At 44.1% G+C, this 25,307-nt stretch overlaps 2 protein-coding genes across 10 annotated transcripts in view; one reads left to right on the forward strand and one right to left on the reverse strand.

Moving 5' to 3' along the window:
* The window catches only part of LOC132953909 (RNA binding protein fox-1 homolog 3-like), a 284,754-nt gene that overhangs the window by 251,705 nt on the left and 7,742 nt on the right, over positions 1-25,307 (forward strand). For 5 of the 9 annotated variants that reach the window (XM_061026267.1, XM_061026271.1, XM_061026274.1 and 2 more), the window contains 8 exons: positions 1,502-1,594; positions 2,387-2,447; positions 2,968-3,021; positions 9,682-9,814; positions 11,762-11,801; positions 14,156-14,214; positions 18,079-18,157; positions 20,459-20,946. In XM_061026267.1, coding sequence (XP_060882250.1) covers positions 1,502-1,594; positions 2,387-2,447; positions 2,968-3,021; positions 9,682-9,814; positions 11,762-11,801; positions 14,156-14,214; positions 18,079-18,157; positions 20,459-20,503 — 564 coding nt within the window. In that variant the 3' untranslated portion in view covers positions 20,504-20,946. Of the gene's footprint in view, positions 1-1,501; positions 1,595-2,386; positions 2,448-2,967; positions 3,022-9,681; positions 9,815-11,761; positions 11,802-14,155; positions 14,215-18,078; positions 18,158-20,458; positions 20,947-25,307 lie in introns of those variants that run through there. The other 4 variants (XM_061026273.1, XM_061026275.1, XM_061026269.1 and 1 more) reach the window with 3 other exon arrangements.
* The window catches only part of LOC132953912 (uncharacterized), a 186,885-nt gene that overhangs the window by 9,528 nt on the left and 152,050 nt on the right, over positions 1-25,307 (reverse strand). The window lies entirely within an intron of this gene.

Below are 25,307 nucleotides of genomic sequence, written 5' to 3' on the forward strand. Positions count from 1 at the left end.
GGGAGCCCTGGAACCCGGCTCAGTCCCCCCCCCCTCTGCCAGACAAGATTGAGCACCGGATAAACCTGCCTCCCCCTGCCGTAACAAGCATTTATTGTTTGTGCCCTCCAAAGCCATTACCCATGATGCCCCTCTCTCGCTCTCTCTCCCGCACCACTGTGTGCTACATAATGAACCGACCAGGCCATTAATAAACAATCTATTTCCTATGAAGCTTTGGCAATTTGCATTCAATATGTTTGTCTCCTTTGAAAAATGGTGGCCTCTCTCTACCCTCTTGTAAGCTAATTATTTGTGCATGATAAAGAAGAAGAAGGAAAAAAAGATAGAGGGGGGTAACCACAGTCGGGTGAATGTCCAAAGGATTAATTTTGCCCTCAATTCCTTTTTTTCTGAATTTATTTCTTTATCTCTCTTCCCCCCCCCCCCCCCCCGAGGACAGGTCCCCGTGTTATTTATGCTAGGAATAGCGGCCCCGGAGATATCCTGCGCCATGCATACGAGATCGCGCCCGCTCGCCATCTCTCACATGTATTACATCCTCGAGCAATTATCAGGCAGCGTGGCCATGCTCCCTCCCCCCCCCCCCCCCCCTGCCCCATGCCTCTATAAGTATATATAGAAACCAAAGGAATGGTTGCTTGTTTGGCCAGCATATCATAAAGCTCCTAGCTGTAGCGCTCAGGTCCAGCATCCCAGTCCACATAACTCAAGGAAGTGACAACCCCCCCCCCCCCAGGGGAGCGAGGGAGACAGAGAGCTGAGGGGGGGATGGAAATTAGACGTTGCGTATATTTTGGTCAGGGGGGTTTTAAAGGCAATATCCTCGCTCTTCTTCATTACAACAGGATGGTATTTTGCGGTGACACCATTCACTTTTTTTCGCATCAATGGGCCGCTGTAATTTTTTGCCTCCATAAAAATGTCCTACTTATTAGAGCAGTGGATTAGAAATAGTCAGAGATCGAGTCTCCCTTGCCTAGGACTCTCCCTCTCCTGGTTGTCCGTGTTTTCAAATGGAGACGGATGAGGCGAGGGGGGGGGTGGAGGGGGTTTGTTTGAGCGGCCAAGCTGCTGAAGTTGTGTAGATAATTATACAACTATTATGGCAGCTAACAGTGTTTTGCATCTGCTGCCTCCCTCACATTCAACCCGTGGCACCGGTGCTGTGCTGTTTAATTGGGTAAAGCAGGCAGGTTTGTTGGGTGTTGTTGTGCGAGGTCATGTCACCGTTATCCTCTCTCCTTCCTTTGGATCTCTCTGTTTGCTGTTTCCTGACGCCTCACTAACTGCCTCTAATTAATCTGGCTGCTTACAACTCGACTCTGCTGCTGCTGCTGCACACCTAGTCCTGTCTTCTCACCTCTACTTTCCCTTCTCTCCTTTTTTCTTTTTCTTTGTGCGCGTGTGCGTGTGTGTGTGTGTGTGTGGATGTCTTCGGATGTGTGCATCCCTTCCTTCTCCCTTTTTTCTCCACCGGTGGCTAACGTGGTGCTCTCAGGGCTTTGGGTTTGTAACTTTTGAAACAAGCACAGATGCCGATCGTGCACGGGAGAAACTAAACGGTACAATCGTAGAGGGACGCAAAATAGAGGTGCTTTCACTTTTCCTCTTCTTCCCCCCTCATCTTTCTCTACTTCCTGCCTGCTGCCTCCTTAAAAATAAAACTTGAAACCCCATGCATTAGCATGCGGCTGCTCTGTGTGTTTGTAAGTGTGTGGATATCTGCATCCCTGGATGCATGCATGCATAATGGTGCATATAACTTGTTCTCAGTAGAATGCGGGATGCACAGACATGTCGACCTGGACACACCAGTTTTCCATCATTACCTGACAACGCAGAATGAATGCATGCCATCATCCTCCGGGTTCCCCGTCTAATCTGAGAAGACCTGCATCCCCCCCGTTGTCACCATCGTTTAGTGTTGCCTGCTCTTATTCTGCTCTTGTTTACGACAAGCGGACCCCTCTCCACTCAGTCATTCTCATCGGGTCAATAGAAGAAAATCAAAGCACTGTCTGTGTTTTTCTTTTGGAATCCATTTGTTTATCCAAGCAATTACTGAATTTGGAGGATGTTCTCTTTTTCTTTTTTTCTTTTTTATCCATAGCTCTGGGTAATTGGTGCATGCTCTTCCTCCTCTTTCCAGTAATTTAGTAATCTGCAAGAAAATTGAGAATGATGAATTAATTCATGAAAAGGTGGCCCCCGAAATTCTGCTGCCACAAACATTTAACATAATCATTTTTTAATGTAGTTATTATATTATAAATGTGTCCTTATTTTGTCTTGGTTTGCTGCCTGCTCCTCTTCCATCCTTGACTGTCTGGAGTGTTTTAATTGATTGGCTAAGTGATACTAAGAAGTGTGTTTTTTATTGCAGGTGAACAATGCAACAGCACGGGTGATGACAAACAAAAAGGTGGCCAACCCTTACACGAACGGTGAGATACAGAAACATAAAACCAACGACTGTTTAAACTATAAGATGTGGACGCAATCTGTGGATTACAAAGTGGAGTGAAGTGCCTGAAACCTGAGTTGAAATGGTCAAAAGGGGGGCGACTCCACGGGCGGCACAAACTAGTCTGATTGTATGAACGTCTACAAGAAAATATGTGTACTTCTTATTTATCTCCTTACTGTTTTATTCAATCAGAGAACATTTTCCTAATGACTGAAGTGTTCTTAAACACAACATGAGGTTCATTGTGTAGATTTACAGTAATGAGCATTTTCCTTATTCCTTCCTCCAAAGTATTTCCAATTCTACTTCCCAAAAAAACAAGATTAAAATGAAAAAAATCCAAACATCAGGTTTCATGAAGTAGGCAGCAAAACCAATAGGTGATTTCAGAGTTGCCCACTTCTTATATATAAAGTGTAAGCATGCCTAAAATGTGAGAATATATTTTCATACAAGTCCAATTGTTCTCTGTTTGCTTTGATTTTTTTGCTTACCAGGCTGGAAGCTGAATCCAGTGGTAGGAGCTGTCTATGGTCCTGAACTGTATGCCGGTAAGAGACCCGCAGCCCTCTGCAGCCAGAGTTTACAGGCTCTTTTTCTCTCTCTCTCTCTCTCTCTCTCTCTGCCTTTCACCAACATGTACCGCTCTGTACCTGAGGCCACTATCAGCCGCAGCCAATCCCAATCTGACCCCCTGAAAATTCTACAATCGGGCTCATCCTGCACCTACTGAACATGAAATCCCCCCCCCCCTCGAATCAAAGTGAATCTGAGAGCGGGCCCCAGATAAGCAGTGGATGATCCAAGCTCTCTCTGAGTGGCTGAGGGAGCCTGAGCCATTGTTTGCGCCGTGTGCAACTGTAAAAGCTAAAAAAAAAAATAGATTTCAAGAGCAAGCGCCCCTGCAACTCTTATCAGATTGTGGAGGCTGCTGCTGTGGATGGATTTGCCAAGTGCGCCAGATTGACTTTTACAGAGCTAACCGAATAAGGGAGATTGAGTGAGCGATATTGTTGGCACCTACCCTGTCGAAGGCCGCTATTCCTTTTTTTGGTTCTCAGTAATGGAGGAACGAGATGAGCTCAGTGGGGTTTTCCCTATCTCTCTCTCACTCTCTCTCTCTGCCTCTGACATGCCAGCTTTATTGCTGTATGTTATATGAACCCTTTGCATTTTAATGAGGGGGAAATGGTACTATTTCATTTGGAAGAAGTGCTGAGCACATCGCGCCACTTTAACGGCTTTCCTTTCTGCTCATTAGACTAAAATCTGTTCATTCCCCGGACAGCTTTACGGCGAACCTCTAAATAACTGTCCATGACAGAAAGCAGTCATCTATCATTTTTATTTCATCCCCAACCCCTCACCCGCTCCATGCCTCCTCCTTTCCCTTCCCTTCCCTTTCCTCCCACCTCCCCCTCCTCCTCCTCCTCCTCCCCCCAAGCACTCCATTGGGTTTCGACATCTTTCCCCTGATAATTATGCACACGGACGAACACACACACACACATCCCTTGTGCTTATATTTATATATGTGTTGCCATGGTCAGGTGGAGTTTTCACTAAATCAAACATCTGGACGACAAAGTGGAATTGAACCTTGGCTTGTTTTTTCTTCCTTCTCTACAAGCCAACAGACTCCATTGACAAAAACAGTCGTTGTACTTCATCACAATGTTGGCTTGACTTTTGCCGCCTTGACTGCTAAAGTTTTGTATTGTCATGTGACTTAAGAGATAACTCCGTCCTAACACAAAACCGACTAACTGAGCATGGCATAACTAGTGTTCTGTCCATCCAGTCTGGTAGTTTAAAGAGGGCAAATAAACATCCGTTTCTGATTTTTAAAAAGTATCTTACTGTTTAAAAAAGGTCTCTGTGTAGAGATCTTGTTGTTCTCCGTCTGTTAGAAAAACAATCTGAGACTGTCAGTCTGTGTTGTAGTCAAGACCACACCAACCAAGACCAAGACGTATCGGAGACCGGAGTGCTCTGAGACCGAGACATTTAGGGCTCGAGACCCAGACCAAGGCAGGGAGAGACCGAGACAAGACCAAGAGTATAGATGAAAACATTGATCAACTTGTGTGCAGGGGGCGTGTCACTCACTTAGACCATAAGACCGGGAAGATTATTTGTTCTTTTAGAAAGGGGCGTTTTCCTTGTAGTCACAGTTATGACGTAGAAAAATAACCTTTAAGTGGTGGTCTTGATTCAAAATCCAGAGTCCGCCCAGTCTGATACCGAGACAAGACCGAGTAAAAATGTGTTGGAATCCAAGACAAGACTGAGACATTCAAAAAGTGGTCTTGACACCAAGACCCATTTTGAGTAACACAACACTACTGTCAGTGGCAAAAACAAACACTTTCAGTGGACGTACTTTGATTTGTCCTAACGTTAAAAATGTTACACATTTAATTTGCAACAACTTGAGTTGGTAAAGTTTTTACCCACGAGTTAATATCACAATGTTTTGAACACAATTCTTAAAATCTAAGCGCTAATTCCACTGACCTATATGCACACTCAACGCTGTCCTCTGCCCTGTTTCTTACACCCAGACCAAAGCATTCCAGCACACAGAAATAGATAACCCTATGTAGAACACAGACACATACACAAGTCCCCCTTTTCTCATGTGCACTTTCTCCATTCCATGCTCACAGACACACACACACACACACACATACACACACTCGAGCACAAACACACACACACACACACACTTCCCAAATCATCTCATAAATCAGAGGGAGTGTGGTCCACCACTCCAGGCAGGGGAAGCAGGAGGGGTTGGGTGATTTATTGGCTGCTAATTTTTCAAGTCGTCTTGACATGGCACTGGAGTTTGCCAAGCCTAAACGACGACATATGCTTGCCAGCTGGGAAGACGGGAAACATAAATAAGAGATACATTTTTGAAACAAAAAAACCCGCCCTGATGAGCAGGAAAAGGTAGCTGTTATCTGTTAGGATAAAACAAAAAAAAAAACACACAGAACATGCCTTTCATTAGGATGTTCCTCCCATCTCCAAGAAAAGAAAACACAAAAAGACGAGTTCCGTCGATTCAGGATGTATTCCAAAATCATTATGGCTACAGTTAATATACTTTTGGTGGGAGTAAAATGGGATATAAAGGCGATTAATCACTGTTTATCAGTCCTCATTTCTGTGCGGGAGATCAGTGAAATTGGGAGCCATAAATCCTGGCTCGGTGACAGCACACTTCGTCTCCATTCGTCCTGGCGCTACAGGTTTATTGTCCTCAAAACCCATTCAGGAGAATGACGGATGAGCGCCTCATGCCGGCTCCCCGCTCTTAACCTCTTCCCGGGTAGATTGGCTCCTCCTACCGATGGAGGAAGGGGGGGGATGTGGGAGAAGGGGGGGGTTTGATGGTAGGGGTACAGGCAGGTGGCGCCATGTCCTCTGCTGCCACCTAACACCCAAACCTCCCCGAGAGCCTCGTTGGGGGCGGGAGGGGGGTCGGTGGTTGTAGGGAAAGAGGAGCAAGGTGATTGGGTTCCCAGTCAAATGGAAGGATTGGCAATAAAACATGGCAATGGCACAAATCATGGTGTGTGTGTGAGACAGAGCTGGAAGGCGTCCAGTTTCAGTGCTCATCTTTGTTCTTCTTTTTCCTGCGGGCTGATCTGTTTACAGAAAAACTTTTGTAAGCAAACCCCAGAATCTGTCCTCAACTGGGTCCAGCCATATACAACAACTATCTGATGTCTTTGTTTTGGTCCATTTATTTGCTTAGCAACACATGCACCCTTGTGTACAGTCTGTAGTCAATGTTTACAAAGAGAGGTTATCTCACTAAAGCTCATGAAAGGGTTTAAATGAAGTCTAAATTCCTGATAATTCATTGTTTTTAACCCCTTAAAACTCCATAATCTGAAGTGTCCTCTCATGCCTACATTGGCATTTTTATCTATTGTAATATCATTCCTTTTAGTATCTCAAAATGCATCTTATCCTTTTCACAAAAGCCCTTTTAGGGACGGTTTTGCAAATTAGCATCCACTATAAACACCATGATACTTTGCTGTTTTCAGTTTGCCTATGTATATTGTATCTGACCCTATCAAATAAAAAGATAATGTAAAAAACCCTTAGAAAATGTGCAAGCTTAGCTATATTATTGTGAATGTTATGTAAACATTAAAACTGAAAAACGGAAGTATTCAAGCTTTAAAACATGTTTTTTCTTCAATTGAAAAATAAATTAACATCCAAATAAAATGATTTTAAACATAAATGAATGAAGTCACTTGCCACAACAGTTCATCTCTATATAAAAAGGGTAATAAAGCAATAGTTAAATAACAATAGAATGATTTAACATACATGTTAGCATGCTTCTGTGGGTATCCTAGTGTCGATTAAGGGTATCCATGAGTACATATATCTATTTTTTGCTTCCATAGGAGGGATAAAATAAGTTAAGAATACTAAGGCAGATCTGAGTGGGCCCCATTCTGCACTGTTTTGTTTGTTTTTTTTACAATAATTGGCAAACTTCTCTGGCATTTCCTCATTGTTGGATGTTTTCAGCACCATGGACAGCTGCCATTTAGAAATCCCTTCATATGGTACCCCCCCCCCCCCCCCGGGCAAACAGACAGAGGCTCTCCTCTGCAGCTATTTCAAGAGTAAGCAGGGGGAAGAGTCCTTTCACTCACCAGTTCATATTATTTGGTGCCGTTTCGTTTCATTGAGGACTTGACATGAAAAAAGCGAAAAAAGCTGTTTAAATGACAGAAAAGAAAAGGCTAATTGCCGTCTTAATACATGTAGACGGAGCCTTTCATTGTTGGAGTGTACGTTAGGGGGATAATTAGGGTCCAGACTCTTGATTAGATTAAGCTGTTTTCGGTCCCCAGTGCATGGATTAAGTGCTCATTGGCCGATGTATTTGAGCGGGAAGTATTAGAGAGATCAACCTTGTGGAAAATCAGATCTTTCTTTATGGGAGCCGGTTATGACCCCATCATTGGCACAGAGCTGGATTACCTCGGGTCCAACTGGCTCCGCAGGTATTGAGCTTCTCTCAAGTTGACACATATGACATATGAGGTGCAGCGTGACCCCATCGCCCTCCAGCGCATAACTCATATTTTTCTCCTCGGCACCCACCTCGCGGAAAAAAAAAGGTGTTTGACTTTGGAGGCTAGACCAGGTTTGTGCTCTCGTACAACGCGGCTGTTGTTGCTTTTCACATGCTTACCAAGGTGTGACAGTGCCTTTGATTTATGGGTTATTATTGAAGCAGTGTAGCCTATCGCCAACTCATTATAAGTTTACATTCACATACATCACCGCATGCATATTGCATACAAATTTCCTAAAAAAAAAAAAACCAGGCAATTGGACTCTCTAGGGCCAGGAAACAGCAGTGATTTGTTAAAAAGGAGGAGGGAAAAAAGCACACCAAGGAAACTATCAAAGAGGATTGTTTTTTGCCCTTTAGCAACCGTGCTCAGATGTCCAGTGCTCCAAAAAAAAAGAGACTCATTTAAATGTCAAGGTCAGCATTATAAATCAATTGGGGGGAAAGAGGGCACAAGGCAAGTCCAGGCAGTCTATTGGTATGTCGGCAGCAAACAAAGTGGTACGCACCTTGGTGGTGGTAGTGGTGGTGGTGGGGTAGATGTAGGCGTTACCTGGCCAAATGAGTCGCAGAGTTTGAATATGTGTGCGCGGAACCCACTAATGGAGCGTGATGTTAATGGCAGAAGACATTAAACCTGGCTCTCTGTGTTTTCAAAAGCACCACTAATCTGTCTCCCTGTCAGCTTTTATTGAAGCAGCAGGGCTATAGGGTGTGCATCGTTCATTAGGGTGCTCACTGGCCACGTCTACCTGCAGGGCTGGGCAAGACGCGCCGCACATGTCACGGTATCGCCAGACCCCCCCCCCCCCCCCCCCCCCCCCCCCCCCCCGGCGTAAACCGACACACCGCTGATTATTTACGAGCCGCCATAGTTCTTTACTGCGGACCAGCTTATCTGCGATTGTGAGGGACTGCCAGCGCCGTCTCCTCTGTGGGAGCCTCTTCATATGAAACACATTGGACACATGTTATTAACCAGTGTTACTCACCCAGACCCAGACCCAGACAGAAGCTTCACCGCTCCACAGAGTCATCTCTGATTGGACGATCTGAAGTGGCCTGTGATGAATTCCCCCCCAAAATATGTCATGGAGTTGAATCAAGAAGAATAAGGCAAAGGGAATGGAGATGAGAGGGGGGCGTCGCTGGGGATGAAGAATAATGGTGGATGAGTGTGTTGTGATTGCCTAGGCATCGGGGGGGAGGGAAAGAGAGCAAAGGAGACGAGGGAACAGGATGCTGGGGGGATTTAAATCGCCGGAATAGGGGGAAGCAAAAAATTTGATCGGTGTTTGTTGCATAGTCACACACAGGCACTGGACTGATTGAAGGTTAAGTAGAAAGCTGGAGATCACATTGCCTGTCTTCTAGTCTGTGACCACGGACACTTTGTCGCACCATCGCACCGACCCCTTGAACACACCCCGATGCTTTTCCCCCCACGCCCCGCCCCTTCCTCTCTGATTCACTTACAGTCGTCAGCAGAGGACACACGTACCTGTGTGACTTGTCCAAAGATGGTCCCAGATAGTTTTTCCAGATAGGGGTCATGCCGGGGGTTCCGGGGCCTTGGTTGTCCAGCACCATCTGCTCCATTTCACCTCAGGCAAAAGATCTGGATGTCTAGTCCTGGTCGTTCACCTCCCGTTGAATTCAACACCTAGAAACGCCCTCTACCTCTCCCCCTCCCACTGTTCTCCTCACCGCTAGCCCATTGTGTCTCAACTATGCAGAAAGCCGTGGTGCGAAACTAGTGGTATTGCATCCATTACCTGCCTCTGCTCCAAGGCTGCCCCCTCGCCAGGCATCAGGGAAGGATGCGTACAGCAAATGTGGATCCTTGCTGAGTACGGCACAAAGCAGCGAGCTGGGAAAGGGGAGAGAGTGCTCGATGAGGCGCACCTAGAAAAGATTAAATCTATTGTTTCCTTGTCGTCCCCGTAATGCATTCTGTCATAGGGAAAGCAGTGCCACGCGTCTCTCTCGTAATGTATTCTGTCATAAGGTAAGCAATGCCAAGTGGAGGATGTTCTGTGAAAGTCATTTTCTCTTTCTCTTTTTCTTCTGTCTTTTCCTTTTTCCATAGTAACAGGGTTTCCCTACCCTGCCACAGGCGCTACGGTTGCCTATAGGGGTGCCCACTTGCGAGGTCGGGGACGGGCTGTGTACAACACGTTCCGCACGGCTCCACCGCCGCCACCCATCCCAGCTTACGGAGCGTGAGTATTACATCTCCAGCCTCGATCTAGAAAACAAAAATGAGCACTTCAGACTATTCAAGACTTTTTTTTTTTTTATTTCATTCTTCTGTGCTACCACTGATTACAATCCATGTTTACATTTGTCATAAGGCTGTAATGTTAAGCGGCTGTATTCAGTACTTTAGTATAGAGAGATTAAAAAAAGATAAAGACCATTTGGGGCAGGGGTTGGGAGCAATAGATTGGTTGGTTGGTCCAATAAACAGGACTTTAAACCCGGAGATCAGATCCCAAATCTTGTTGGAAACTAAAAGTCATATGGGTTCTGTCCTTTAAGAACATAATGCCCCATTTGCCTCATCTGTAACATAACCACATATATTTATCAACAGATGTAAGATGCCTATCAATTGAAAAATCTTGTTTCTATGCTTTGTCTGTCGAAGCACTTTGTAAACATCTTTCTTTAAAGGCTTCATATGTGATTTTTCACACTTAAATATAATATAAATCAAGTATCTCCTCTGAAAATAACTCTGTGAGTCATGACTGTCTACAATGGGTGTAACACCCGAGTCCCACTGTCTGTGATGTTTTCAGAGTTTTCAGAGTCCTATCTTCACTTTGTTTACATCGCCGGGACGGCCGGCTGACTCCTCCCCTCGTGTATAAAAGTTGTTTAATTGAGGGACTAGAGAAAAGAAGAATAACATACTGTACTCACTGCTTAACTGTGTTTCTAGATCACGCTCATTTCAGGTAAATTTACATGCAGTGTGAAGATACGAGCATAATAAAGATCGCTATAGCATTAGCATGCTAACGCAACAAAAAAAAACTTTTGTCTAAACTCAACCAAGTCTTTCTGGTGCCCAAACTAAACCAAACTGCAACTGTTCCACATCCTCAACCATGACTTTGATGTGTTTGTCAGCACAAATATGTACATATGTCGATGTGTTGAAAATATGTTATTATAAGAGGTGATTCTTATGGTTGTAGAAGTGTATATCTGTGTGTATTGCATGCCTTGTTTTGCTTGTATCATACAGGATTAGACTTCACATTATACATTTTGGTTTGTCAAAATAGGATAAAACTCAGATCTGTCCAAAGAATACCATTGGGGTTTTAAGGTGGTGCGCTCCATTTACTCTTTATACTTCCATGAGACGTCTTGGGGGAGTAAAATCAGTGTTTGTATCTAGGTATGTACATGCCCCCACTCTGCCCGTCCTTATTTATACGTTGTCTATTGACAAAGGAGGAACTAACAAAGCCACAGGGAGCGCTGCACAGAGCCCAGATAGCGTATTACTGGGGCAGATCTCACTGGACTGTGACCAGGGCCTATGCTGATCTCCTGGCTTTGTGCAAACCCTGCCTCACACTCGTCTCTTATCAGCAGTGGTCTGTGTGGCCGTGGGAGAGGTCTTGACGGAGGCCGGCTAGGGGCCCAGTGTAGCTGTCTATCTGTGATTAGATCAGGATCCGTCTTACTGCAGAAGGGAGACTCGCTGCTGAAGCTCGGACTAGAAAATCCCCACTTCCCCTTTCCACCCTCCCCTCCCTCCCCACTCCGGGGCCCTCTGCTTCCAATGGCAGCTGGTTGATTTATATAGCGGGGACATAGAACGCAGCTCCTTCTTTTTGTGCCCCTCCTCCCCCGTCAACCAGCAAACACCGGCCCTCTTGACAACACTGCAGCAACTGGAAAAGACAAACATTTTTTACCGGAGCAGAAAATTGGACGCGGATGTGAAGCGGTTGCACTTTTCCCTTTCAATGTGTCATTCATTATTTGTGCTACAGTACGCTAACGCTGCTAAGAGCTGACCCCCACAGACCCACTTCCAATAGGAAGAACCAACCAGAGAGGGCTGGGATTCAGCGGGGGGGGGGGGGTTGGGCAGCATGTATGCCCTGAATCAACTAATGCTCCTTTCCTGTTCTCTAATTTCACAGGGTGGTGTACCAAGATGGCTTCTACGGTGCAGAGATCTATGTAAGTACAGTTGGCTTTTTCCTCGCGCCTGCTTAGATGAAACAGAAGTAAAGCAGACAAAAAAGCCTCAGCCCTGGAGACAAAAACGTGATCTCCTTAGCCCCCGGCGTTCTCCAAGCATCGCTGCCAAGCCGGCGTCGATTAGGCCTCTGTCTACTGTGCCAAGAAACCCAACAACAAAATTTAAAACCCCCTCAGCTCCTCCCTTCTCCCTCTCTCTCTCTCTCCCCTCTCTTCCTATGATCTCAGACTTTGGCATAGAGGCAAACCCAGGCTCAGTGTCCCGATGTCAAGTTAGGTCATTTCTTACTTTAGATGAGTCTGGGGTTTTTTGAGGTGGCTTGTCTTCTACAGCCCTCCCCTCATCCCCCATTTTTCTTAATACCTCCTTTCCTCCTCTCTCATGTTTTTGTATTTGTGTACACTCAGAGGGGTTTTTGGTTGGGATATCCCTTCTTGCCCCCAAGGGGGTCTGCGCAGGCCCTGAGTGGCGCCGGCTCCTCCCAGCCATCACCGTGCGGGAGATAAGAGGAGCGGCAGCTGATAAAGGGATTTAGCCGATCCCCTCTGGAGCTGTCCGTGCAGGCGGGGGTCAGATCAGGGGTCTGGCCCTTGCCGCACGTCGCCCTTGACAAAGAGAAAGCACAGACGCCGTGGAGATAATGCTGAAATTACCACGCGCTGCCCCCACTTTGACATGATAGTCCAAACATTTGTGGGACGATGTAATTTGCCCCTTTTGATTCTGCAGCTTTTTTTTTTTCCTCTGCATAGATAGCGAGATGACAGTTGCCTTTCACTTTCAGCCTGGGTGACGACCACTGTCTGGGGAATGAAACGCTGAACCCCAGTGATATACGACTTTACACACCAGCCCACATGATAGGACTGTATTTCACCGGGTTTTTTTATTGTAACGACATCCAGCCGCCGAAGACGAGACCCCGGCCGTGCTCTGAGTGATACTGTTTGTCTCTCATGCTCATTCAGCTCCACCTCCAGCTAAGTCCTTCTACCCCCCCTATGTCCCCTGACCAAAGCCCGGCCAGGTCGGCCCATCATTCAACATGTCATGCCAGCCCCATGGCGCTTTACTGCCATTAGTTCTGGCACTGGACACTGCACTGCTTCAGACTGGCTGAGAGGTGGGTGAAGGCCTCGGGTGACCAAGAAGGAAGCGTCCCCTTGGCCCTCAGTGTCCTCCACAATCATTCTGTGGACACTGGCTGACTGTCAAATCCAGCCAGCTGATATGTCGAGGCATTCCTTTTGGAAATAGATCACCTCCTGAATCATTAGCAGAAAAAGGATGCATACACCTATAAATATACTCGCCATACATTGCATGTGCTTATACATATGCATGCAACCCCTGGATAGAGACGCACATACATGAAGGCACAAACACACACTCACTCGCGACAAAATAACAAATGTGCTGCGCTGTTTGTGTGCAGGATCTGACAATGTGGGAGAGTGATTTATTGGTTCACGTGTTTGTTCAGGCTGTTGCTGTAATCAGCGCAGTCCCAAGGCATGGCTGTCCCGCAGGAAGTCATCCGCCTGACTTCCTGTCTCCATGGAAAAAACCTTGTGGGGAAATTCAATCGCTGTGGCCCCCTGACCTGATTTCATGTGCAGCCACAGCCGAGACCGTCGCACAGTTACCTCTCCATTGGACGTCACCCCCCCCCCCCCCCCTCCCCTCCCCTGAGTTTAAAAATGAATGAAAACATGCATTATTAAAAGCCACCTATCCAACGTATGGACTCAGATGGGCACACACTCCGCTGGCACTAATAGAAAAAACAGTGGGAGAACGGCTTCATTTTTCAAAGAGAGTAATAGCAGCACTCCAGAATGAGGTCTTTAATTCCTTCCCCACTCTGGCAAATGAATACAGCGGTCCTGACTCCCCAATGGTCCGACCGTCTTCCCCCCCTTCTTACTTCATTTGTGAGCCAGGGGGGTCGTATAAAAGGGAAAAAAAAGGGTCTCTTCAATAATGAAGCAGCAGAACCTCCTCAATCTAAAAATGGGTTGAATTCGGGGAGTTGGCTCACATGGCCTCTGTTCTTGCTGTTGCTGCTACTTTGGACGAGCCTCTCAGAACATCACTCATTCCCCCGCTCGCCTCAAACACCATAGATCAAACAGCACCCTCTGGTGTCTGAAAGGGGTCCTGCAGTTTGGGTAAAGTGGGCTGGTGATCAACATACTGTGCAGTAACATTTAACTATTAAGGCAATTTAAAGCTCTGTGTGTGCATTGTTGTTTCTCTGCATCTCTCAGATCTAACCTTTCTCTGAGCAGGTTGAGCTTCATCATTGATTAACACTCTGCTATTTTTACAGGGCGGCTATGCAGCATACAGATTTGCCCAGCCCACCACCACCGCTGCTTACAGTGACAGGTGAGAGTCCTTCTCATTTCACATTGGATCTTTTTTTTTTTTTTTTTTTTTTAAACCAGCGTTTCTCTCAAGAAAGTTAAATTACTCTCAACGTGCTCTTCAATGATTTAAAGACTTGTGGAAAGAAGATCAAACTAATAATTTATTCCAATCCAATCCAATCCGACTTTATTTGTTAAGCACTTTAAAACAACCACAGTTGACCAAAGTGCTGTACAGAAGAATAAATAAAATACGTAACAGCTCACACGAGAAAACTACATGTGAAATACAGAATCAAGTTAAAAGACATAAAACATAAAGTAAAAAATGAATAGGCATGCAAAAAAAGAAATAAAAGAAATAAATAAATAAGTCAACGTCTTTATCGACATTTATTGAATGTGTTTATTGGTTATCCGAATTTTGTACACAGGTTCATATTCTTTCTGGTGAAAATTTGAAATGTCATAGTCTTTCCCATTTTAACTGTGCACAAGTTTAGTTTGAAAATAATTAAAGGGGCGTCTCATATTGACGCCTAGCTCACTTACTAATAGAAGTTTTATGGTATTTCTTTTTTGGGGTGTTTTTTTCCCCCATATTTCCATCAATTATAAACATTATGATGTCACATTAAGTGTTCATGCACAGATCAAAAGAAGTTTCATAGAAATGAAAAAATATAACGAGCGAGAGCTTCTTTCTTAAGCTGCTCTTTTAGCACGAGTTCCATCCATTTGCAAAACTTTCGTTTGGCAGTATGAGCGGAAAAAAAAACAGAAAGTAATTCTGACAAAAAAAACGAGTTGAGTGAATCACAAACAATCATATGAATTAATATGAACATCAACCAAAAGGAACAAGTTCATCCTGCAGGCTGTCAAGTAGAGAAAATAACAGAGTGAGAGATTAATAGATGAAGAGGACTGAAGGACGAGGAGTAGTCAGAACACGTTACAAAACGAGTCTTTGCCAACGGTTACTGGAGACTGTTCTTGTATATGATGAATGTGGGGCTGCCACATTAAGATTTCTCTACTTTCAAAAAGGTTTCAAGGGTTTTTTTTCTTCCTCTACAGTTATCTTATCTATTAGGCAAACCCGCCATATTCTTTTTTAGCTCGGAGCTAAAATACATAACAAAAAAAAAAAAAAGGACTAACCTTGTTGGACTGGATGAGAAAAGCGATGATATATGTCGTGACTCTCTGCTTGTGATGGGAGAGTGGGTATATCACTGCGGTATTTATGAATGGCCTCAGGTTCTGAGCGAGGGGAGGTAAGGGGAGAGGGAGAGATGGACCGGCAGGGACTCTATCACTTCTGAGTGATGTCACTCTGGTTCAGGTGTGCTACGTTTGAGGAGGCGGCGCTGATTCATTCGGGGCCCCTGAAAGCCGTTGTCAGCCGGGGATGTGGGCTGGTTTGGGAATCTAATCTGGGAAGGATTGAGCATGTCACTTGTGATAACGTACACCCTGCCTGAGAGCCTGAAGATCATATCGATAATGTAAGATTTATCAGGCCTCGCCGCGGCTCGAATTATGAGCAGCCGTGCTCGGCGAGAGCAGAAATTGGACAGCAGCTTTTTTTTCTCTCTCTCTTTCTCTCTCTCTCTCTCTCTCTCTCTCTCTCTCTCTCTCCCCCCGAGTGATTTAATTCCTGTTTCTCTTGCCTATACTTTTCCCTGAGATTTAATGTAATTCGCCCCCAAGTTGTTTGTTTTTGCTTTGTCTGTTTGTTTCCCTTTTTGAATAAAGCGGTCACGCCCGTTGGATCAATAGGGGGGGTTTTGTCTGTATTGTCTCAGCAATACCTTATCAGACTTAACCGCGGAGCCGTCAGCCAATCATAAAATGAGGTCAGCGGGCTTGTGAAAGGCGTGTGAAACCGCTGCAAAAAATATGAAACATTTATGATCTGAAAAGCCTTCGTTGCTCACAGGCTGCATTTCCAAAGCCCTTAAAGTAACTAAACAAGAGTTCATATATCCGAGAGTCTGACGCATTAAAAGAGGACTGTGTAGAGCTGGACATGTTGGAAAAGTAAAGTAGCAACGTTACCAATTTGAGCTACATTCCTCTGCAGCCAGGTGGTAGAGTCACCGCCGCCACCAACATATACGGACGTCTACAAAGTTAGCGACAGACCTCTGTTGAATAGTGACATCACTTTCCAATACTTTAGCTGCTGTCTACAAAAGTCTATACCGCAGGGAAACATACGTGATGAAGAGGAAGACACCTTCAGGTGATTCCCGAGTTGGTTAGTCCAACCGAACAAGCAACTAAGCTAGCTAACAGTTCAGTACAGCGTGCTAATCACAGCTAGTCGTTTGACGAGCTAAATAGTCTGGTGGTTTAAATGTTTGCTGGCGGGAAATAAATACAGTGAAGCATTGAGAGGTTGGAGGGCTGCAGAAGTCAAAATTAAGCAAATAAATACAGAACACATGAGAGAGGAAACGGGTAAAAAGTCAATGTAACACATGCCTGTTAACATTTGCATTAGCATTTTCTGACTTGACCATGAGATGGTACGAGAAAAAAACAAGTGTGCTCATCCATCAGAGTGTTTGTTTGACCCCGAGATACGTAAAGGAAATCCCTAATTTACTGAAATGACTTGGATGAGGTTGGTTTGATGTGAAGCAACAACAGAATATAAATGTTTGATGATGTAGTACGCTACTCGCTTTAGCTTAGCTCGCTACATTCCTCTGGCAGCGCACCGGAGCATCATTGAAGTAGCTGGTAGATTAGCTCACCACTGTAGTTTCACACTGAATTGGTCACCACAGGGGGCCAGTCACATTTGTGGAGAGTCCCTGCCGACGTCCAATCGGCTCTGTGGAGGCTCTGTGACATTGCACAGGGTGGTTTGACCTGCCGCTCGTCAGCGGTGCCACTCTGTCGAGAGTCATTCTGTAGATATATTAGCCTTCGAGGGCCTGTGGGGTTCGGTGCTCACAGAAGATAAGAGGACCACGGAGACTCTCCCCCCCCCCCCCCCCCCCCCGACCATCTCAACGGCACTGACCTCCCCCCCCCCCGAAGGAGCCGAGGCAGCCCTTTCCCCATTTCACGTCCTGCTCACTGACCTTGGCTGAGCCGGACTTAAATGGGCCGAGCCACATTTTCGATTTTATACAACTCGATGGTAGCTCATGCGAACTGCATGTATGTTATGTAGCCCTCCTTTAGGAGAATTTCTTCCCTCTGTCTCCTCCTCTTTTTTTTATTTTTTTTATTCCTGGTTGATTTGGTGCCCTCAGTCCTTGGCTGGTTGCGCCTTATCTGCTCCGTGCAGACCCTCATTTGCAAGCAAGCATTGAGGGGGGGGGGGGGAAGCAAAGTAAATAGAGGAATATGTGAAGTCGAGTAAATAAATAAATAAATAAAGCAGACACATCTTGTCCTGTCTCTGAAAGAAATTGGAAGGATTAGTTCCGAACCAGCAACAATGAAAAGACAGGGGGGCGTGAGCCCAGTGTGCAGCCCGGGTAAACAAGAACAGGGTGAGAGACCGAGCCCTCCAGCACCAAACGTGTTCCCTCTCCGCGTCCTCCTTTCTCACCGTGCGCTCATTACTTATGCCATCCAGCCAATCAAGATGACAATGAGAAGACAAGTATAATTCGCCCACCTTTGAACTCCCCTTTTTGAACCACCTTGTTTAATGTAGAAGCCCAGGAGGCCGAGGAGGGAAATAATTGATCGTGTTAGAGACTTGAAAGAGTTGACTAGAGGGGGCTTGAGCATTAAACAAGCATGCATAAATGTTCTGCTCTCCTTGTCAATGATAGATCAATGACTGTGTTCTCTGTCTCTCTCTCTCACTGTGCCCCCCCCCCCCCCCCCCCCCCCCCCCCCTGTTGTGCAGCTATGGCAGAGTCTATGCAACAGCAGACCCCTACCACCACACGATTGGCCCTGCAGCCACATACAGTGTGGGGACTATGGTGAGTGTATAAAAAAAAAAACGCCCCTCTGTTTCAGTCTGCGACCTCACAACACGAGCCAGCACACACACACACACACACACACACACACACACACACACACACACATACACATACACACAAACACACACACATACACACTCCAAAAATAAAGACCAGAGGCCGCAGCGGTCACTGGTTTTTATTTATGTATCTACTCATTAATTGATTTGGTTTTGTCATGCTCTCTGGCACCCCCTAGTGGAGCTGAGCAGTACCAGAAACCCCCCCGCCCCCTCCAGCATGTTGGCTAAAACATTTAGTGCAACAAAGTTATGTTATGCCATGCAAGCTCACCCCCCCACCCACCCACCCATGTAATATATTTTTGACTTCCCCACTGAAATGAGAATGAGTGATTACTGCAGTGTGTTGTTGTTTTTTTACACAAAATTTGCATCTTATACAACATTTCCAAAAGCTTTCTGTTCATTCTACATCCCTCAACTCTCTGTGAGTGAGTTGGATCATCTTTACCCCCCCACCCCCCATTCAGACAAACCAAACTTGAAGGGATGGAGTTGAATTGTTAATGTCTGTTTTTAGCTAGCTTTTGCAGCTACTGTAACATCAAAGATGAAAAAGTGAATAAATAAAGGAGCATCTTTAAAAAAAAACAAAAAAAAAAACAGAGAGAGAGTTTCTCTTTTTTGTTTTTTATGACGATGAGAGGACGGGACCGGGCTCGCAGACCAAAAACCTGGAGATTAAGGACCATCAAACGCATGCAGCAGTGTGCCGTGGGACATAAAAGAGAGAGACAGCGAGAGAGAGAGAGAGAGCAAGACGAAGGGAGGGGAGTTGTCTCGCCCTCCCTCCCTCCTCCTGCCCACGAGCTTGGTGCGAGGCGTGCTCTCTGCTTGAGAAATGACTCAAATTTACCATTCCGGCATGCATGCGATTTTTCAACAACATAAAGCGTACAGTTCCCCGGTGCAGCTGCTAGCTAAAAGCTTTCATTAATTAAGACATTTCTTTTTCCTCTTCATTTACTTAATTAAAAAATGTGCTTGAATGTTCTATTTTTTTTTTTTATACTTTCTTCTTTTTTCCTCCAAATTTCCTTCCATTTCTCTGACACTTTGCTCGTCCTCTTGATCAAAGTCAAAGGCAGGATTTGGCCCACCCCCCCTAAAAATATCAGAGCTAATGCTGTGTGTGTTGGGAGCTCGGGGAGCTAACACAGACTCCAGAGGATGTGTGCGTGTGTGTGTGTGCTTGTGGTGGTGTTGAACAAATGGCGAGGCCACTGGGAGCGGGTCTGTTCTGAGGGCCGACGTCGAAATCGGCTCGTGAGCTGAAAGAGAGTCGACCAGTTTGGCTCCCTAATTCTTTAATCATATTTGATTAATGGTTCTCCAGCAGAGAGGAGTCATTTTTTTGCATTTAAAAGCTATACAATAATTAGTTCCTCTGAGGTTGGAAAATTCTCTTTACTCACTCCTAGCGCACAGAAGAATCTCAAACGGATGAAAGTTTCATACGGAGCAAGAGGGCTCCCCGAAATTAGGCAAAATTAGCCTTTGAAGACATTCAGTAGCCTTTGGAGTTTGTCTGAATTCTTAATTGCAGCAGAGCCACTGAAAGATGAGAGGAGGGCTGAGTGTGTGTGTGTGTGTGTGTGTGTGTGTATGTGCATGTGCAGGTGTGCATGCATAGGCCCACTTGCATGCTTTATTCTGTGTGTGTGTGTGTGTCTGCCCTAGATATCTCGAGCATGGTGCTAAATCTAAGGGCTAATATCCTGTGGAGGTTCACACCCCTCCAGAAAAGGTGCAGACACCTCCGGTAGACATGAAAAGGAGCTGTGATTAAACCTCTCTGAACTTATTCCGCAGCAGTCGAATCTCTGATATTGTATGAGCCTGAAAAAAAAAGAAAAAAAAGAAATGGCTTTTCCCTCAAGGAAAAAAAAAAAGGCACAAAGCTCAGAAGTGATTTAATTTATTCCGCAGTGTTATTAATTAGAAAAAGCTCAGGCCCGGTGTTTCTATGACTTTATTGTTTTTAAATAAAAATGCTCTTTTTTTGCGTCAAGCGATCCCCACCTAACTCCCGCTGACCCTGTTCCTAACACACACTCTGATTAGTGGGCTGGAATATTTCAAAGTATCAGCCAAACCATAATATGGAAACCACAAGACGATAACTACATGGATTTAAAAAAAAAAAAAAAAAGGAAGGAAATTTGTGGAGAAAGAGAAACGGACTAAAGCTGTCGCCTGAATACTGATTGGTACTTTTTCATCTTTGATGTTGCAGGCTAGCCTATACAGAGGAGGGTACAGTCGCTTCACTCCCTACTAAAAGAAAGAGAAAAAGTCGAGAAAAGACAGAGACATTTCCCCCCCAACAAACAAACAAAAACATTCTAAAAAAAAAAAAAAAAAATACAAACACAAAACAAGCCGGTCCTCGGTGGAGAGCTAAATCAAACTAAAAGCTTCCGTGGTGCCCGTCCTGAGCCCCCTTCCCTGACACCCTCTCAAGCCGATATTTCTACAACAAGCCCGATTTGATGTCATCATTGTTCTGCTCTTGTTTTTGTATTCATTTTGTGCTTTTCTTTTGGAAAGTTTTTTTTATCATTATCTTGATTGCTGTATCTGGGTGCTGTGTCACCATAACCAATGTGAGCCTACTGCAGCACGCATGATGCATGCTCAGAGGTGTGTGTATGCAGCTGCTGTCTTCTGAATAAGAATAAACCTTGGCTTTTTTTTTTTTTTTTTTTTTTTTTTTTTTTAAATGATACACATCCATACAATGAGAAACAGAAGAAAAAAACCCCAGAGGAGTCTGATCAGGTTTCTACTGGTCAGTAATCCATCCTATAGCTCATAATCCACTATCTTCCATCTAGCGTTCAGAGACTCGCTGATGAACATGCCTCGGTGATTCTTAGCTCAAAGACGGCGCTGCTCTGATTGCTTTTTGTTTTTTCCTTTTAAACGTTGGAGTGTCCTACTGTTGTGCACTTGCAGTGGAGCCTCACCAGCTGTACTGTGTGGTTTGACAGCATGCAGAGTTTTAAAAAAAGGGTCACAAAGATCAGATTTCTGTTCTGTACTCACAACGCTCATACTCCAGCCGCGTCTCCTGCAAATTTATGACACCTGAAATGCAACTTTGTCTGCAATGGCGGGGATGATTATGGGGTGGGTTGAAATCATTAAGAGACATAGTTTGTAGTGTTTTGTACAAGAGAGGTATAGAGCAATAATTAGGGAGTTCTTCCAACAGCAGAGCTGCTGACCTTTGACCTTTAGCGTGATAACAAAATCATGCAGAGTAGATTTATTTGTTGTGCATTTTTTAAATTTGAATTTCCGGGTGTGCCCTGCAGCAATCCAAAATAAGAAATTACAAGACATAAACATATTTTACCAAAAGCATCAGTACAAATACCTTACATTGTAATTAGAGATGAGCAATGGAACCTGGTTCTGTTAAGGACCTGGTTTTGCATTTTTCAAAACCTGAAAACAAACGTTTTAGCTTATCGATGACTGCTATCGAGTCAAGTGGCTCCTACAATGAAACGTTTATGTATATTGTCGCGTCATGTACATTAAATTAAGTGCAAAGAGGTTTAAAGTTTGGCTACTAAAGCAGAAGATAGAGAAGGGGGGTAATGCAAATTTCCATGCAAAATAATTTCTTGCAAGGTGTTGGGACACAACCGCCATGTCCGCCTTGTCCATCAAATCTCTTAGTTGTTAGTTTTAGTCAAAGACACCACCGTTAACTTTGGATTTATTTTACACTTATGATACTTAGTTATTAGTCTATTGTAGAAATGTCTTTGAGTTTCTTTGAATGCCCCCCTTTCCCCCCCTCTCTCCCTCCCCCAGAAATGTAATTGCTAAATGCAAATAGTTGCATGTGAACTTAATTTGCAGGAGACACGGTTGCATATCCTCACTAATACACCATGGCAGATAAACTACACTCAAGGTGCACTGGAACACACTCCACATTTTCCACATTAACTCTCTCACACACACACACACACACACTAATGACACAGCACTACGGTTGGGGGGAACCTAACAGAGGGCTCTTTCTGCTACCAGTCACCGGTCTCTCTTTTTTAAGCATTGCACAAGATATTTTTAACCTCAGGATAAGCTAACTGAAACTCACAAAGTAGAAAAACAACAACAACAACAACAACAACAACAACAACAACAACAACAACAACAACTGTTCACTCCTCAGCAGGCAGCAGCATTTTGATTTCTAACACAACCAGCAGGTTTTTTTTTTTCTGTCCTCTTTGCAACACGGTTTTCTAAAGGAGCTGACTTTCATTTAAGCCGAGACCCCGAGAGAGGACGATAAAAAATGAGACTGTACTGTTGTTCTTATTAAAGCTAATGTATTATATATATATATGTAGACATATACTGTATGAAACTGTCTCGACCACATACACACATGAGAGCAGTAAGATGGGATCTAAAAGCACCCAGGAGTTCGGAGACAGGAAGTAGAATGTGTGCAGCGTGCAGCAGCAGCAGCAGTGGTTAGCTTCTATTACAACGTTGTGCTATACTCGAGGCGGAGAGGACTAATCTCTAGCTGTCCAGATATCCGTGCAGCTACATACTCAGAGCTATTGCCAATAATATTGAATATCCTCACAGAAGTTTGTGGTCTCCAAAAGAAAAAAAGTTTGTTTGTTGCACTTTATCAGCCTTTTTTTCCCAAATCCTTTCAGAGATGTAACATATTTATAAAAGTATCATATACAGCTAGTTTATGTTTAGTCGAGATGTTAAAAAGATATAAAGTCATGTTGTATATTTCAGAGAAAAAAAAGAAAAGAAGGAAAATTAATCCTCGCGAGTTGAAGGAGAAACTTAATGTGGGGGAAACAAACATTGTTCTTCCTTTTCTATGCTAGTACGTACGCAGCGTTTGAAGTTTTTATATGAGTCTAAAGAAGCTTTGAGTTTGATTTGTTTTCATTTTCAAACAGGTGAAGTGGGTTTTTTTTTGTTTTGGGTGTGAACTCTGCAGCAGAGTATTCATGAGCGGGCGTTCAGGTAGTGAGCACGTTTAGCGAGCTGGCCTGGAATGGAAGAGGTTTTTTTTCCTGATGTGTGTGTGCCTATGTGCTTTATATTATATGCATTAGAATGTGTGTGATTGTGCTTGAGAGAGAGAGAGAGAGAGAGAGAGAGAGAGGGACAGGGACAGGAAGAGGAAGTGAGTGCAGTTAGCGCACACAGTATGGTTTGCAGTAAGCTAACAGTTTGACTTCACTCCTTCGCCCTGTAATAACATGACTCAGTTTGACCTCAGACACAACAAAAAAACATTTTTATATACTTTAATTAGATTTTCTTCCACTATTATAAAAGACTACTTTGACCATTTGTTGTCATTAATGACCGTCTAACAGAGCAAGCCTCCTGTGGACAGGTGTTGAGAACTAGCATGTATGCTAAAACACTTGCAATGCATCTGTTTCGTCCAGTGAGTGTGTGATGTCCATGCCAAATAAATCTTATCCATGTGCACACACAAACATAAAGGGCTGATCATTCTGCAAGAATCTGACCATACCATAAATATATATCATGACAAAATTGTCTTTTGCTCGAGCTGCAGTCACCTGTGTTCTGCTTTGTTGTGTTAGCAGGCTAATGTTAGCGCTCTTTAGTTAGCTCCTAGCTTCACATAAATTGACACAGAATGACTACATGATTACATGACATCCAAATAAGCAGTGAGTATGTTCTTCTTCTTTTCTCTAGTCCTTGACTAAAACAGCTTTTATACACAAGGCCATGTTAACACGGCTCCGACAACAACACAGCCAGCGGGACTCGCGCTTCTCACTCATTGTAGACAGTCATGACTCAGACACATTTACAGGAGATATTTTCGTGTGAAAAGTGGCACATTCTTACTTGAAGGACCTCTCAGATTCCAAACATAGTCCCAAAAAAGCAGTTTAAATGTGCTTCCAGACGCTCAGAGACCTGCTAGTCAAATTAGCTAATCTGGAGGTTTCTGGACGCCTCCTACTCTGCTGTCATGTTGTTACAGGGGGACGGGTTTGAGATCTGTGTGCATGGGGGATCGTGTCAAGTTTACAGAAGAAGTTCAAACGAGGCATTGTTAAAACTGTTTCAGTGTCAGCTTACCAAGGCTTCAACGTTAACGATGTAACAATGTAAATAACTGCTAGTCAGTATTGTAGAGGTCTGAGCCGTCATAATTACGCTAACAGTGAGTCTACCGTCATTCTGAATGTGAATTTATATTTAAAAAAAAAAACAGAAAACTCTTTGATATTTGATTTGTTTTGCTTTCGTTGTATTCCATAACCAGCTTAATATGCAACCAGACCTCTTTATCGACTCGAAAACATTCTGTTAGTTCGTAAATAGTCGTATTGAGAAATGTTTACATATTCCGCAGAGAGTAGTCTTTATCTATCCATTATATTGAATACAAGTATCCACTCAGCCCTGATAAGCTGGCAGGTGCATTTATTAAAAGATTTGTACAAAAGAGAACCAAGCAAAAAAAAAGTGACAGTACCTGTACATACATTTAAATGTATATACACACACACACACACACACACACACACTCTATATCGCTGACTAACTGTTTTATATGTATTCCTATATGAAGTGGGGTTATCTGTGTGTTTTCAATTCAGCTGAACTTGTTCTTGAATTGTATGTACTTTCTATATTGAGAATATATTGTCTGAAAGGTGTAAAGTAAATTTTCCTTTGGATGAATTACCTCATAGGTTTCAGTAAAAGCATCATGATGTTTGATTTATCCATGTTTTTTTATGTTTCAGTATGTGACCTATAAGTAACCTCTGATTGTTTTGAGTGTCAGAATAAAGCAGTTATAAGAACATCATGTCTGTTTTCACACATAGATGTCGTCGCTGATTTGGGATTATTCAACTATGATGTGATTTATTTTTCTGATTATTTTTTTTTTTGGGGGGGGGGGGGGGGGTGTTGATTTTCTCACTTATTCCCCAGTGGAGGTCCGGCCATACAGAGAGCTGCAAAATGGGAAGAATGCTATGGTGGCCGTGAGAGGTCAATGCAATGTGACAAAAAAAAAA

This window comes from Labrus mixtus, chromosome 20, assembly GCF_963584025.1.
Source record: "Labrus mixtus chromosome 20, fLabMix1.1, whole genome shotgun sequence".
NCBI classification, from domain to species: Eukaryota; Metazoa; Chordata; class Actinopteri; order Labriformes; family Labridae; genus Labrus; species Labrus mixtus.